The 13,418-nt window shown below is 42.1% G+C and overlaps 1 protein-coding gene across 1 annotated transcript in view; it reads right to left on the bottom strand.

Annotated features, from left to right (window-relative positions):
- The window catches only part of FBLN1 (fibulin 1), a gene marked incomplete in the record, with an annotated part of 2,573,942 nt that extends 2,560,613 nt beyond the window's left edge, over positions 1-13,329 (bottom strand). Inside the window, 1 exon segment of the mRNA XM_044088093.1 lies at positions 13,057-13,329. Within this exon segment, the coding sequence (XP_043944028.1) occupies positions 13,057-13,120 (64 nt within the window).
- Between the last annotated feature and the right edge of the window lie 89 nt (positions 13,330-13,418).

Raw genomic sequence — 13,418 nt, 5'->3', positions numbered from 1 at the left:
TGGAGTTTTTTGAGACTGTCTGCGTAGGGCATCTGTTTGAGGGAAGTAATCCTCTTTGTGAGGTATTTCTGTGGCCTTTCCAGTTGTTGTAGATGTCTTGTGAGGTACATACCAAAATGGGCATTGTACTCTATAATGGGTCTAATGGGTGATGAGTAGAGGGTAACAATGATCTCTTTTTTTCTGGATGAGAAACCTTTTGTGATGAGGTGAGCCACATAGAAGGATTTCCTGACCACTGTGGCAATGTGATTATCAAAGGAGAGACTACTGTCTACCTGTGTCCCAAGGTCTCTTATCACACTTTCAGCATTAAGTAGACTACCACTTATGTGGTAGTTCAAGAGTACAGAGTTTTTACCAAAGGGGATGACAATACACTTTTTGGCACTGAGCTTCAGGCCATGGCTTTGACACCAGGCATCTGTCTCAGTGAGGCCCTTTTGTAGTATGTCCACATTGTTAGGAGTTTCAATTATGGCTCCTAGTTTGCAGTCATCTGCAAACTTTGTTAGCCAAAGACATTCTGTGTTAGCCTGTACTTCAGAGAAATACCAAACAGGAGAGGACCCATGACTGAACCCTGTGGTACTCCAATTGTCACTGGTCTGAAGTTGGATTTGGAGTCTGCTACTTTCACAGTGTGGGTTCTGTCCATGAGCCAGTTGGCAACCCATCTTCTGACATAGGGATTTATACCTAGTTTAATGAGCTTATCTATAATTCCAGAGTGGGGGGTGGTGTTGAAAGCCTTGGCGAGATCTAGATAAGCTGTGTGAACCACCTTACCCTCCTCTATGGCTTTGGTGACTGCTTCAAATAAGTCAATCAGGTTTAGGCGACATGATCTGCCTTTTACATACCAGAACTGAGTAGGGTCCAGAGTTTGGAGATTACCAATGTCTTTCTTTATGAGTTCCATGATTATACGTTCCATGGCCTTGCAGACCAGGCTTGTCAGACTAATGGGGCGGTAGTTCCTGGGGTCCATCGTGGCTCCCCCTTTGTGGAGTGGGATAACTATCATGGTGCGCCATTCAATGGGCACAAAGCCTGAGGTGAGGCTATGATTGAACATTTTACTTGGGTAAGGTGCCAGTTCATTCTGCAGTTCATGTAGAATGTAGCCTGGGATATTGTCAGATCCCATGGATGCTGTGTTCTTGGCTTTGGAGCGCGTGTTTTTTTCACCTGTGCAGCTGTGATTACAGGAACTTTGCATTCTTCCAGTACAGAGATGGGCCTTGTAGGGGGTGAGAGGGGGGTAAAGTTAGCACTGAACCTATCTGCCAGGATGCTGGCAATATCAGTTGGTTCTGTATATCTAGTGCCATTGTGCTGTAACTCAGAGCAGATCTGAGTGTTGCCATTGAGATTCTTGACATAACTATAGAATGCTTTGTGTTTGTCTTTAGAGTCAGTGGCAATTTTGTTTTTGTAACTAGCTTTGGAGGATTTTATGAGGGATCTCAGCTTCTTACTGAGGTTGACCAGGGAGTTCTTCCAGTCATAGGATTTTACTCTTTTTTTGCAACAGTTTCTTTCTTCTGTTGTAGAGTTTGTTTATGGCAGAGGGCCACCAGATTGGCTTCCTTTTTTTTGGAGGATAACACCTTGGTTCTATTAGGGATAGCATGATCCATGCACTCGTGTAAGTGCCTATAAAGTGCATTTGTGTAGGATTCAGCAGTCGTACCTCTATTGTCCATCTACATGCGTGTCTTGAAGTTTGCCACTTCTGTCTTACGAAGTGTGAAGTTTGCTTTGGAGACTTTTTTTTATCATGGTTTTCCTAATTGGGGGTGGGGGCGGGATATGGATTTCTAGGGTGATTAGCTTGTGGTCAGATCTGACCAACGAGGAATTGACCTCTGGTGTGGAACACTGGTTGCCCATGTTGGTAATGACCAGGTCTAGAATATTGCTGCCCCTGGTGGGGGTGTAAATAAGTTGATCCAAGGCATTGGAATTTATGAATTCTAGAAAATGTTGAGCAAAAGAGTTGGTACATGAGTAGTTTTCCCAGTTAATGGTGGGGTAGTTGAAATCCCCCATTATTAGGGTGTTGGGTTGTACCCTTATACTTTCCAGTGTATCAAGAAATGAGGAGCGGGACTCCTGGGGCATGGTGGGGGCTCTCTAGCAAGCTACAATTTGGATTGCAGTCTTACCTAGAGTTAGTTGCACTTGGATAATCTCGGATGCATTATTCTGTGCAACTAGCTTGGAGGGGTGGATATCCTTAATGAATATGGATGCGCCTCCACCTTTAGTGCTTCATTCTGGGTTAGGTGGCTGAAAGGTGTGGTATGAATTATAGCCTGGTAATGCAGGGGTGCTCTCTGGAGCTTTTAACCAGGTCTCTGTCACTGCACAGATGTCGATGTTCTCCATTTTGAGAAGCTTTTAACCATTTTAAGGCATAGCTAGTACATGTGTGCCAGCCTTCCCCAGGAGTGTCTGTGTGTTTGTATATAAATCAAATTTCAAAGTGTGTGTGTGTGTGTGTGTGTGTGTGTGTGTGTGTGTGTGTGTGTGTGTGTGTGTGTGTGTGTGTGTGTGTGTGTGTGTGTGTGTGGGCATGGACACAAAGCACTGGTTGGACAGAGAGGGTGCTGGCTTGACCACTTGGCTGAAATCTTAATGCTATAGCTGTGCCAGTGGGGAGTCTTAGAGGGAGAAACCAGCCCCTGAATGACTGTGAACTCTGTGTGCTCTTAAGGGAAATTGCACTTTACTGTATGTGTACTTGTCATTCTCCCAATGTGTACATCCCTCACTGGTGGTAGCGGTGAGGATTGAGACTCCCTGATTACTGGGCCACTGCAGGGGTGTCACAACATATTTATTGGTTTCACATATTGGGATTCAGTGATGTGGATATTGAACTCTTGTAGCCTGTAAACAGTGGTCACTAAAGAAGGTGTTTGTACTCTCAAGCATCCACACTATAGACTTTCAGAGTTTTATATCATGATAGTTTTATTTTATTTATTTGCTAGCCTAGTTAGCCATGGACAGTAGGCAATGATGCCAGCAGAGGATTATGGTAAGCTGACAAGGAGCCAGTTGGCTGAGATTTGCCAAGCCAAAGGACTGATGCATGCCAACCTGACTAAGGGGAAATGCTTGCAGCCTTACTCACAGCTGCATCACAGACCAGCAACCAATAAGACCAACAGACTAGCCTCTCAGAAAATGGTAGTTCAACTTTTCCTCAGAGGACTTAAAAAAATCTGTCTGGAGTTAAAGAGACTTGAACTGGAGGCCAAACAGATAGAATTAAAATCAGCAGAGAGACTGAGACATCTGGAAGCTGAAGAAATGAGAGGCAGGGGCAACATGAAAAGGAGATGCTGACTCTTCGCCAAGGTCATGGAGGTAATGGGGAAGGGAGTAACTGAACCCTAGAAGCAATAAAGGTCAGTAAAATTCTTTCAACATTTACAGAGAGTGATGATTTTTGATAGTTTTATTCATATGTTTGAAAAGGCATGTAAACAGTGTAATGTTAACCAAGGGCTCTGGGTATGTTTCCTGACCCCCTTACTCCATGGTAAAGTTGTAACAGTGGTTTCTAAATTGTCTGACATTGATTGTCTAGACTATAACCAAGTAAAGAAATGTTTATTACAATGTTTTAAGTTAACATCTGAAGCCTATAGAAAAAAGTTCTGTGAGCATAGATGGAAGGCAGATGAAAATGTGTGTGATTATATTGCTGAGTTAAGCACTTATTTTCTTAGGTGGGTGTGTGGGTGTCAGGTCACCACTTTTGAAGGGCTGATAAACCTTTTAGTGAGGAAACAAACCCTTAGCACTTTGCCTGAGGACATGAAAATCTGGTTGGCAGATAGAGAATTCAATACCGCAGATGAGTTGGGGGAAAAAAAGGAGACCTGTACCTAGCAAGCAGAGCATCACTGCACAGGAAAGGGATACCCAGTGCTGCACATAAGTATAAGGGAACCCATGGTGGGAAGTCTAAACCACCCCAACAGAGTCCGCCAGTAATAGGGGAAGCCATTAGTTTAGGTACATGGACAGGATCAAGGGTTAAATTTTTTAAATGTAACCAGTGAGGCCATATACTATATAGATGTCCATGGAGGCAAAGTGGAGAACAAAAGATAGTGGAGCCAGCAAATGGGAATAACAGAATGCCAGAGTAAGTTGTCTGGAGAAAACAAGTATACCAAACTACCACAAGAGGTTATATCCTATCTTAGTATATGGGAAACAGGCCACTGTTAAGAGACACACAGCCTCTGACCTAACCATTGTGAAGACTGCAATGGTTAAAGAGGAGCACTACTTGCTTGAGCAGTCTACTCCAGTCAGAAGTTTAGGAGAGACCCCAATTCAAATACATTTAGCTAGGGTTCACCTTGACTGGCAGTGCAGAAAAAGAAGCAAGCAAGTAGGTGTGTTTGAGGATATCCCTGCAGATGTCCTGATAGGGAATGATTTTGATAATGCAGTACCATGTGTGCATACACTTACACTCAGTCAGCCCTGGAGACAGGCATGTGGGTCTGGTAGCCTGGGAGGGGCCCAGACAGCCCGCACCCTTGAAGCCAGGATGGATGAGGTGGCTACTTCAGGGAGGGAGCTATCCTGTAGCAGTGAGACTGAAGGTAAGCCACAGCTGCTGGTGGGTAATGATGTTCCCTTGGACAGAGTGACTGCAAGGGCAGAGGTGAGTAGTAGTACCCAGGCTGACAGTGAGGCACCGCTGTCAGAGAATACCAGACTTCTGGTGGAAGGGGAGCTGGGAAGGGTTATAATGAGTAAGGCTTGAGGGAGGTAGCTAGGGAGAAGCCTGATTCTCAAGGAAAAGGGGATTCTGCATTCTGAAACAAAGGATTACTGTATAGAGAAAGGACCCCTGTTAGCTTAGTTAGTCAGGGAGAGCAGGCCAGCATGTCAGCAGAACCAGTTGGCTGAGATGTGCCAGGCTAAAGGACTGGTGCATGCCAACCTGACTAAAGCAGACATGATTGCAGCTTTAGTCACAGCTGCATCACAGAATACCAATCAGGAGGACAATCAGACTGGCCTTGGGGATGTACAATGCTCAGGAAGTGGACAGCTCAACCTTTCCACAGAGGATTTAAAAATCCATCTGGAGTAAGATACTTGAGCTAGAAGCCAAGTGTTTGGAAATAGAAGCAGCAGAAGAGGAAAAGGAGAGGCAGGGGCAACATGAAAAGGAGATGCTACCTCTTCACCAGAGTCATGGAGGTAATGGGGAAGGGAGTAACTGAACCCCAGAAGCAACAAAGGTCAGTAAATTCCTTCCACAATTTACAAAGGGGGAATCATTTTGATAGTTTCATTCATATGTTTGAGAGGTTATATAAACAGTATAATGCTGACTAAGGGCTCTGGGAACAGTTCCCGAGCCCCTTACGCCATGGTAAAACTGTAACTGTTCTTTCCAAACTGTCTGATACTAACTGTTTAAATATAATGTTGTAAACAACTGTTTGCTAGAATTTTTTAAGTTAACACCTGAAGCTTATAGGAAAATGTTTCGTGAGTATAGATGCAAGGCAGATGAAAGTGTGTTTGAATATGTTGATAAACGAAGCACTTATTTTCATAGGTGGATGAGTGGATGTCAGGTCACCACTTCTGAAGGGCTGGTAAACCTTTTGATGAGGGAACAAACCCTTAGCACTTTGCCTGAGGACATGCAACTCTAGTTGGCTGACAGACACAATATTGTAGATGAGTTGGGGAAGAAGGGAGACCTATACCTAGCAAGCAGGATATCACTGCACAGGAAAGGGACTCCCAGTGCTGCTCATGGGTCTAAGGGAACCCATGGTGGGCAGCCCAGACTGCCCCAACAGAGTCTGCCAGTAGCGGAGAAGCCACTAGTCCAGGTACATGTCCAGGACCAAGTGTTAAATGCTTTAAATGCAACTAGTGGGGCCATGTAGCATATAGATGCCCAAGGAGGCAAAGCAGGAAACAAAAGGTGGGCAAGCCAATAAGTGGAAATGACAAAATGCCAACAGTCGTGAGATAACAAGGGTACCAAACTACCACAAGAGGTTATATCCTATCTTAGTGAATGGGAAAATGCCATGGCTAAGGGAGACACAGCCTCTGACATAACCATTGTGAAACCTGCAATGGTTACACAGCAGCACTACTTGCCTGGGCTGTCTACTCCAGTCAGTGCTTTAGGAGAGACCCCATTCCAAATACCTTTGGCTAGGGTTCACCTTGAATGGGAAGGTGGAAAAGGAAGCCAGCAAGTAGGTGCATTTGAGGATATCCCTGCATATGTCCAGATAGGGAATGATTTTGACAATGCAGTACCCCGTGTGCATGCAGTTACACTTAGTCAGGCTTGGAGACAAGCATGTGGGTCTGGTAGCCTGGAGGAGACCCAGACAGATCGCACACTTGCAGCCAGGACTGGTGATTTGGTTGCTTCAGGGAGGGAGCTATCTTGAATTAGTGAAACTGAAGGTGAGCCACAGCTGATTGTGGGTACTGATGTTCCCTTGGACAGAGTGACTGCAAGGCAGAGGTGAGTAATTGTAACCAGGATGTCAGTGAGGTACTGCTGTGAGAGGATACCAGACTTCCTGTAGAAGGAGAGCTGAGAAGGATTAGAAAGAGAGAGTCCAGACAGGCTCATCTCTCAGGCCCTATACTACAAGGCCTGAGGGAAGGTAGCTAGTGAGGCACCTGATTCTCAAGGGAAGGGGGATCTGTATACTGGGAGAAAGGATTATTGTATAGAGAGTGGACCCCTGAGGTAGGGCTAGAGGGTGAGAGAATACAGCAGCTGGTAGCACCCAGATCCTACCATCTGTCACTTTTAGCCATAGCCCATGATATTCCCATTGCAGGTCATATGGGCAAACAACATACAAAGAGACGTATTATGCAGATCTTCTATTGGTCTGGGATTTACAGAGATGTAACAGGTAATGCAGGACCTGTGAGCAGTGCCAAAACATAGGAAAGGCAGGAGACAAGGTGAAAGCTCCTTTGATAACTTTGCCTATGATTGAGGACCCATTTCGGGGGGTAGCTATGGATTTTGTGGGGCCTCTGAGTACCCCAAGTTCCACAGGGAAAAAGTATATCCAAGTGGTAGTAGATTATGCTACCAGATACCCTGAGACAGTGGCTCTGTCCTCCACTGAGGCAGAAAAGGAGGCAAATGCTTTGTTAAAGATTTTCAGCAGGTAGGTTTCCCAAAAGAAATACTAACTGACAGAGGTGCCAATTTCATGTCAGACCTGCTGGCTTGTCTGTGGAAGTACTGTGGGGTGAAGCACACCACCCCCTACCATCCCCAGACTAATGGTCTTGTTGAGATGTTAAACTCTACACTCAAGACCATGCTACAGGCATTTGCAGACCCGTTTAAAAGGGACTGGGACAAATATTTGACCCATCTGTTTGCTTTTAGGGAGGTGCCCCAGGAATCCACAGGATTTTCACCCTTTGAATTGCTGTATGGGCATAAGGTGAGGGGACCTCTAGATTTGATTCGAGATGTGTGGCAAGGTGAGTGTGAATCCCACAATGAGTCTGTTGTGGCAAATGTCCTAAACCTCAGGATAAGGCTCAGGAAACTCATGGGCTTGGCCCAGGAGAACCTGGCAGAAGCCCAACAGCAGAAAAAGGGCTGGTATGACAGGACTGCTCGAGCCAGAGAGTATGCTGTGGGGCAGCAGGTTATGGTTCTCATTCCTGTCAGACACAATAAGCTACAGGCAGCTTGAGAGGGACCCTACCAGGTGGTAAGGAAGGTCAGTGATGTTAACTACATGGTAGAATTGCTAGCCAGAATGCAGGGACACAAACTGTACCATGTTAACATGATGAAACCTTACCATGATAGGGAGGCCCTTGTGCTGAGTAGTTATAGTAGGAGGCAGGAGCAGTTTGAGGGGATCTTGGGCTACATCGAGCCAGCCAGAAAAATACCAAGTTACTAAGGTGGAGCCTAGAGTTTCAGGCATATGACATGATAGTGCAGCACTGTAATGGGGTCAGCAATGCTAATGCAGATGGGTTTGCAAGACAGGATATGGGGTATTCCCAGACAGGCTCATTCTTCTCAAGCAACATTTCTCCAGGGTCACTTAAGAAACTAGCTTGAGTCTTCAAAGGGGGCAGAGATCTGACAATGTGAGGTATTGCCAGCTATGCCAGGAGAAATAGGGCAGTAGATGTGTAACATATGTAAGCATAGCTACCTGCACATAACTTTGCTTCTCATTTTTTCAGCCTCTAAACACCACAGTCTCTCTGCTGATTCTACATTGACCTCCAAATGGTGCAGTCTCTCTGATGATTCTAATTCCAAATGTTTGGCCTCCAGTTCAAGTCTCTTTAACTCTAGATGGATTTTAAGTCCTCTGAGGAAAAGGTGAATTGTCCTGTTTCTGGGGGCTGTACACCCCCCATCACCAAACTGGTTGTCCTCCTGATTGCTGGTTTGAGCTGTGACTGAGGCTGAAATCATTTCCTGTTTTGACAGGTTGGTATGCACCAGTCCTTTGTCTTCACACACCTTGGCCATCTGGTTCTTTGTCAGCTTGTCATAATCCTCTGCTGACATCTTTGCCTGCTTTCCTTAAGTAAACTAAACTAACAAAAAAATAAAACTGTTGTGGAATGAAACTCTGTATGTTTACCTTGTGGCCGCTTGAGAGTACACCCACCTTTGGTGATAACTGCCTACAGGCTACAGAAGTTCATTTAATATCCACAACACTGCTCACCAATATGTGGCATTCCCCTTATTTGGCCAGTAATCAAGGAGCCTGAATCCTCACCATTAACACTGGAGAGGGATGTTCACTTGGAACAAGAATAGATATACCCAGTATTTCCAGCTGCAACACTCTGCATCAAGCACAGGTTCTCTTAATAGCACACAGGATCTGGACTTCTCTCTCTGTCTCGCTCCAGTTCCCCATTAAGACTCTCCACTGGCACAGCTATAGAGTTGAGTCCTCAGCTGAGTGTCCAAGCCAAGTCCTCCAGTGCCTCCTGTCCATGCTCTAAGCAGCTGACACATACACTCTTTGCACTCTTTGAGATTTGATTTTCACACACACACACACACACACACACACACACACACACACACACACACACACACACACACACACACACACACACCTGGGAAAGGCTGGCACAGGTTTTCTAGCTATACAGTTTCTGCCCAGACTATAGGTTAGTTACTAGCACCAGGCACTCCACAGCCAGCTACCCAATTTATACTGAGTAAAATTAATATTAGTATAAATGGTAGTTTGACCAACAGCAAGGCTTTCAGGAGCGGACAGAGTTGTCACCAAATATATATAAGTACTCTCAAGATTAAAATCTCTAAAACACCATCTACAATGAAACATTTAAATATATTTAATAATAAATAAGAAAAGAACATGCAAATACTAAATACATATTTACAATATCCACCAGAGTTTCAGCCACAGGAAATATTAAAATAACACAGATGAATAGATTCACAGAGACACAGAAAAGCAGTACTTAACTAATCTCACTATATTTTTTCTGACTGATCTAAAGAATAACTATTCCCTGGTCACTTACTAGAACAAGGCAAGATGAAGTAAGTGAGGGGTCCTTCTCTGTCAGGTTTCAAAAACAAACTGCAATGAGACTTCAGTCTCATCTAGTATTAAACATCATTGTGTCCTAGATTACAGATATGTCTGGTCATCTGACTTCTGGTTCCCACATCATCACATCATATTTAATGGTATTAGAGGTAAGGTGATGCTAACATTTCTTAAGCGTTGATGGGGTAATGTGTCAAACATTTTAGCTGCCAGGTGGGTTGGAGGCAGCAATAACAGTATAAGAGTACAAAATAAAATTCTTCGGCCACACCCCTGGTTGATACTCATACAGATTGTGTCACTGTGACATAATGATGGAACTGATGCATTTTACGCAGACCAGTTGTGCATGCACTCTTTATTTGTACCACCTGAGCTTCTATTTTCTCTCTGTGCTGTATGCAAAGCAGCATTAGTGCATAATGTCGCAACTGTATATGACGTTATCAAAATGATGCAAACACATGAAATAGCATTATACACATAAATGCCTGTAGCTCTGTCTTGTTTTTCTGTTGAGCTATAAAAGCTTTTAGATCTTATTTTATTTCAGGGCTCAAGCTGAATATAAGTTATAAAAATTAAATACATAACTTACTGATGGTTACATATTTCTCTGCTAATAATAGCAAAACTAAAATGCAAAATCAAAATTACAAAATTCCTTCAGCAAAGGATAACATTTGAAAGAAAAACAGTAATTTCAGACAGAATGTAACACAACCTGTGTTGTTTCATAATGTTTGTATCTAAAGGAAACTGTAACCATGCCCACATTGTGTGAGGGAATAAAATGGGGTGCCTGCCCCCTTATGCTTTTAGGATGTGATAAAACTGTTTTGTTAATTAAATACATCTGTAAAATGTGTACGTGTGGGGTCTAGCCTACTTGCTATTAAGACTGTAACAATGTGAAACACTGTAGAGTGGTACAGCTGTACAGTCACTAGCAAGACACCAAACTACATTTTTTTTTGATTATTTGATTGTTAACTGGAAAAATACACTGAGCATGAGTCCCTTTACACAGGTAAGCCAGAAGCACTGCCTGGTGAAGTGACTTGCTTAGAATCATACAGTTTTCCAATGGGAATTGTGGGAATCAAAGTCACAACTGCAGAATGAAGCTGGTTAAGAGATGGCGTACAGCCTTAACCCTCTGATCTAAATAACCAGCAAAAATAAATATGCCATAACATTACAACACCCATGACTGTACTCAGCAACTGACAACTGCTAAGCCTACAATATTCTTTTCATTGAAAAGCATGCTACAGCCCACACAAGGTCACTTAATTGTAAGGATTGCTGGGGAGCACTCCAGCACAGAGTTCATATGATACATTTTATTGACCAACATCGGTTTTACAAGTACTCTAGCTTTTGGATTAACACAAAGTCATTCATCAGGAGTTACTAAGTTACTAATGTTAGATAAATAACTGTTGTGGTGGAAAGTCATAAGCCAGGTCAGTAGGTTAAAATCAGTAACTACAAATAACATCAGAAGCCCTCAGAGTCATTAATCACTAGTCAGACCACACTTCTCTGAGGTCAACAACAGTTTCTAACTGTTAAATTCTGTCCATAATTTTTGAAATAAGAAGTTGAAAGCAAGCTAGATTATTAAATGAAAACTACATATAAGACTAGAGATTAGTCATTAGCTAAATTATACATATATGAGAACAGTAACTTTTTTTCTTGTTTTTCAAAAATCTGTGATTATGCTTGAAAGAAAAGCTCAACCCTTTGTATGTGAGTACTATACTGGTAAAGCTAATCATACATAACTTGTAAACAGGGGAATTGCATAAACTGAAAATAATTTTCTTTTTGGTGTGCATTCAGGATGATAGTTTTATAGGTTTATAAGCAAAGCCATAAATAGGGTGGGGCAGAAGGGACAGCTGCCTTGAGTACCAACTTCTAAATATTCTGTAATTCAGTTTTTAAATTATACCGATAATGTATTTATTTGTATTCACGTTTTTTATAATATTTTGTATACCCTACTGTTACTTACATGTACCCTGTGCTTTACTGTTGCCCCTTGAGGCCTGGGTTCTGGCTCAACAGATACCAATGATCAGATCACTTACCTAGTCAACAAACTGAAATAATAAAATTAATGAATTCAATACGGGTCAGTAAACAGTTTGAGAGACTGTAAACTTTCAGACTGTTCTTTTGTTTCAAAGGTAGAAAAGAGCTGTTAGTTTGCAACATTGTAACTTGAAGAGGCCTTAACAAATTATCACAATTTACAAACTAACATTAAGCAATCACTTGTAGATAGTGGGGAGTCAAATGAGTGTGTTGCCCAGGGTACCAAACTCCCTTGATGCAGCTGTGCTGAAGATGGTCAGCCAAGTAACTCAGAAAATGGCACTTTTTTGAATCCCTACTACAAGTCAGGATGGCTGCCTGAATATACTTCTACACTGGCTAAGAGTCAAACTCAGACCAACTGCTTAGAATGCTCACCCCATATTGCAATCATTGCATTGTGATTAGTATGATCAGAAGGTGCCAGGGAACTTCTAATTTGAAGAAAAAAATATCTATTTCTTTTAATAGCTGTTCATTTGCTTCCTCAAAAATGTCCTTTATATCTTATCATTTGGATGTTTGTGTGAAGGAGCCATGTGTAAGTACTTAAGCCTGTCCAGTTTTATATTACTCTCAGATGTCTTTTTCTCATCATATTAAATGTGGTTACTTTTCTAAACATTTCATTGTTCATCAAAGTTATTTTCCAAGTCTCATAGCTTCAGTTCTCACAATTCAATATAGATTTCTACTTTCATATTTTTCATATTATTATTATGTTAACATTACTAAAAAGTGTAAAACACAACAAAAGAATTCCAGCCTTTTCATTCAAGGGAAAATGCCTGCATGATTCTGTCAAGCTAAACCACAAATGCATGCAATCTGCTGCTGTTGACAAGTTCATTTCTGAAATACTCTCAAAACTCTAGCTTTTTTCTTCAGAAGGACATAACATCCCCAGTTTTAGCTTCCCATGTATTTCCCTAATTTTGTTGTTATCAAAAACTGAACCTGGTAAAACTCATTTTATATAAAATATAAAATTTTTATTATAAGAATTAAATATAGAAGTTTTATTTACACTGACTGCCTTCTGTTCTTCCTGTAGAAGACATTTTCAGTATAATACTAAATAAACCAGAATCAGCTTCATATAGTATGGGTCTTCTATTCCTAAAATGTCAGCAGCCTAAGTCAGTAGTGAAATTCTGAATAAAAGGCAATCATCTGCATGTAATACACATCCCCTCTTCCTAAAACGTCCTAATAGCAAAAAAGTAACACATTGTACCATAAACAACTAGTGCACCTTTAAAACTTCTGTGTTTAGAATAAACTTTCATGTCAAAATATCCAGTCAATATCTTACCTTGTAAAGCAAGAAAATGCACGATTCCCATTAGCACTGACAGAAATAACTTCATTGTGTCCATTGCAAAAAAAATGAATAAAAACAAGTAGAAAATAATAGCTACTTTCTTTAAGTTCTCTAATAAAATTATTTCTTCTGCTTCCTTTTAATCTTCTCCAGCGTGTCTCCTTCCTCATCCAGCCCTGAATGAGGCAGAATAAACAAGTAAGAGACTTTTCAATTAATCAAGACATTTGTGGCACTGCAGGGAGTGTTTTTCTTTTTCTTCTAGAAGGCTCCTTTCCTTTTCATATGTCCCAAATGGAAGTACTTTGGCTCAACACCCAGAGGGGGGCTGATCTGCAATGAGTCAGACACAG

The sequence above is a fragment of the Protopterus annectens genome, chromosome 11.part0 (genome assembly GCF_019279795.1).
Source record: "Protopterus annectens isolate FY-2018-M chromosome 11.part0, PAN1.0, whole genome shotgun sequence".
NCBI lineage: Eukaryota > Metazoa > Chordata > Ceratodontiformes > Protopteridae > Protopterus > Protopterus annectens.
This window is presented reverse-complemented; position numbering and strand designations above follow the sequence as displayed.